Raw genomic sequence first — 886 nt, forward strand, 5'->3', positions numbered from 1 at the left:
AACCAGTGAGGGACAGATGTAAAACCAGAGGGACAGATGTAAAACCAGTGAGGGACAGATGTAAAACCAGTGAGGGACAGATGTAAAACCAGAGGGACAGATGTAAAACCAGTGAGGGACAGATGTAAAACCAGTGAGGGACAGATGTAAAACCAGTGAGGGACAGATGTAAAACCAGTGAGGGACAGCTGAGGGACAGGTAGAGGACAGCTCCATTTGGAGTCCACTGTGGGTTATAAACAGTTCTGGTTTTAACTGATGATTGGTTTCTGGAGTCTTCTTGGCTCTCTGTAAATTTATTTCATTGCAAAGAAAAACTGCCATATTGTAAACAACAATAAACAAGAATAAATGAAGTGAAAAGAGGTGATGAAGATGATGAAGAAGTGGTGCCACCTTCTCACTGCCTGCCAGGTCAACCAGATAAAGTTTCCCCGACAGTTTCATCTCCGTCTCCATGTTCTCCTGCTTGATGTTGATCAGAAAGATGCTGTGACTGCGAGAGCTGTGCTCGTTCATGTCTGCAGGAAAAACACAAGGAAAGAAACCTAAGCTGAGGAAGCCAGTGAAGACCTCAGGACAAGAACCAGCAACAAGGTTCTGTGGAACAGCTGGAGCTCAGAAACCAGGTGACCATGTGATCAGCTGGAGAAGCTAACGGCTAACGCTAAACGTTCAAGAGTCTGGATTTATCATCACTGTACATGTTGACAACAGATTTATCATTACTGTACATGTTGACAACAGATTTATCATTACTGTACATGTTGACAACAGATTTATCATCACTGTACATGTTGACAACAGATTTATCATTACTGTACATGTTGACAACAGATTTATCATTACTGTACATGTTGACAACAGAGCAGAAAAAAGGACTGAC

General features: G+C 42.3%; 1 protein-coding gene across 1 annotated transcript in view; it reads right to left on the minus strand.

The window, feature by feature from the left end:
• The window catches only part of si:ch211-63b16.4 (kinesin heavy chain isoform 5C), a gene marked incomplete at both ends in the record, with an annotated part of 17,521 nt that overhangs the window by 4,119 nt on the left and 12,516 nt on the right, over positions 1-886 (minus strand). Inside the window, 1 exon segment of the mRNA XM_013999680.1 lies at positions 397-521. Within this exon segment, the coding sequence (XP_013855134.1) occupies positions 397-521 (125 nt within the window).

This window comes from Austrofundulus limnaeus, unplaced genomic scaffold (assembly GCF_001266775.1).
Source record: "Austrofundulus limnaeus strain Quisiro unplaced genomic scaffold, Austrofundulus_limnaeus-1.0 Scaffold2410, whole genome shotgun sequence".
Classification (NCBI taxonomy): domain Eukaryota; kingdom Metazoa; phylum Chordata; class Actinopteri; order Cyprinodontiformes; family Rivulidae; genus Austrofundulus; species Austrofundulus limnaeus.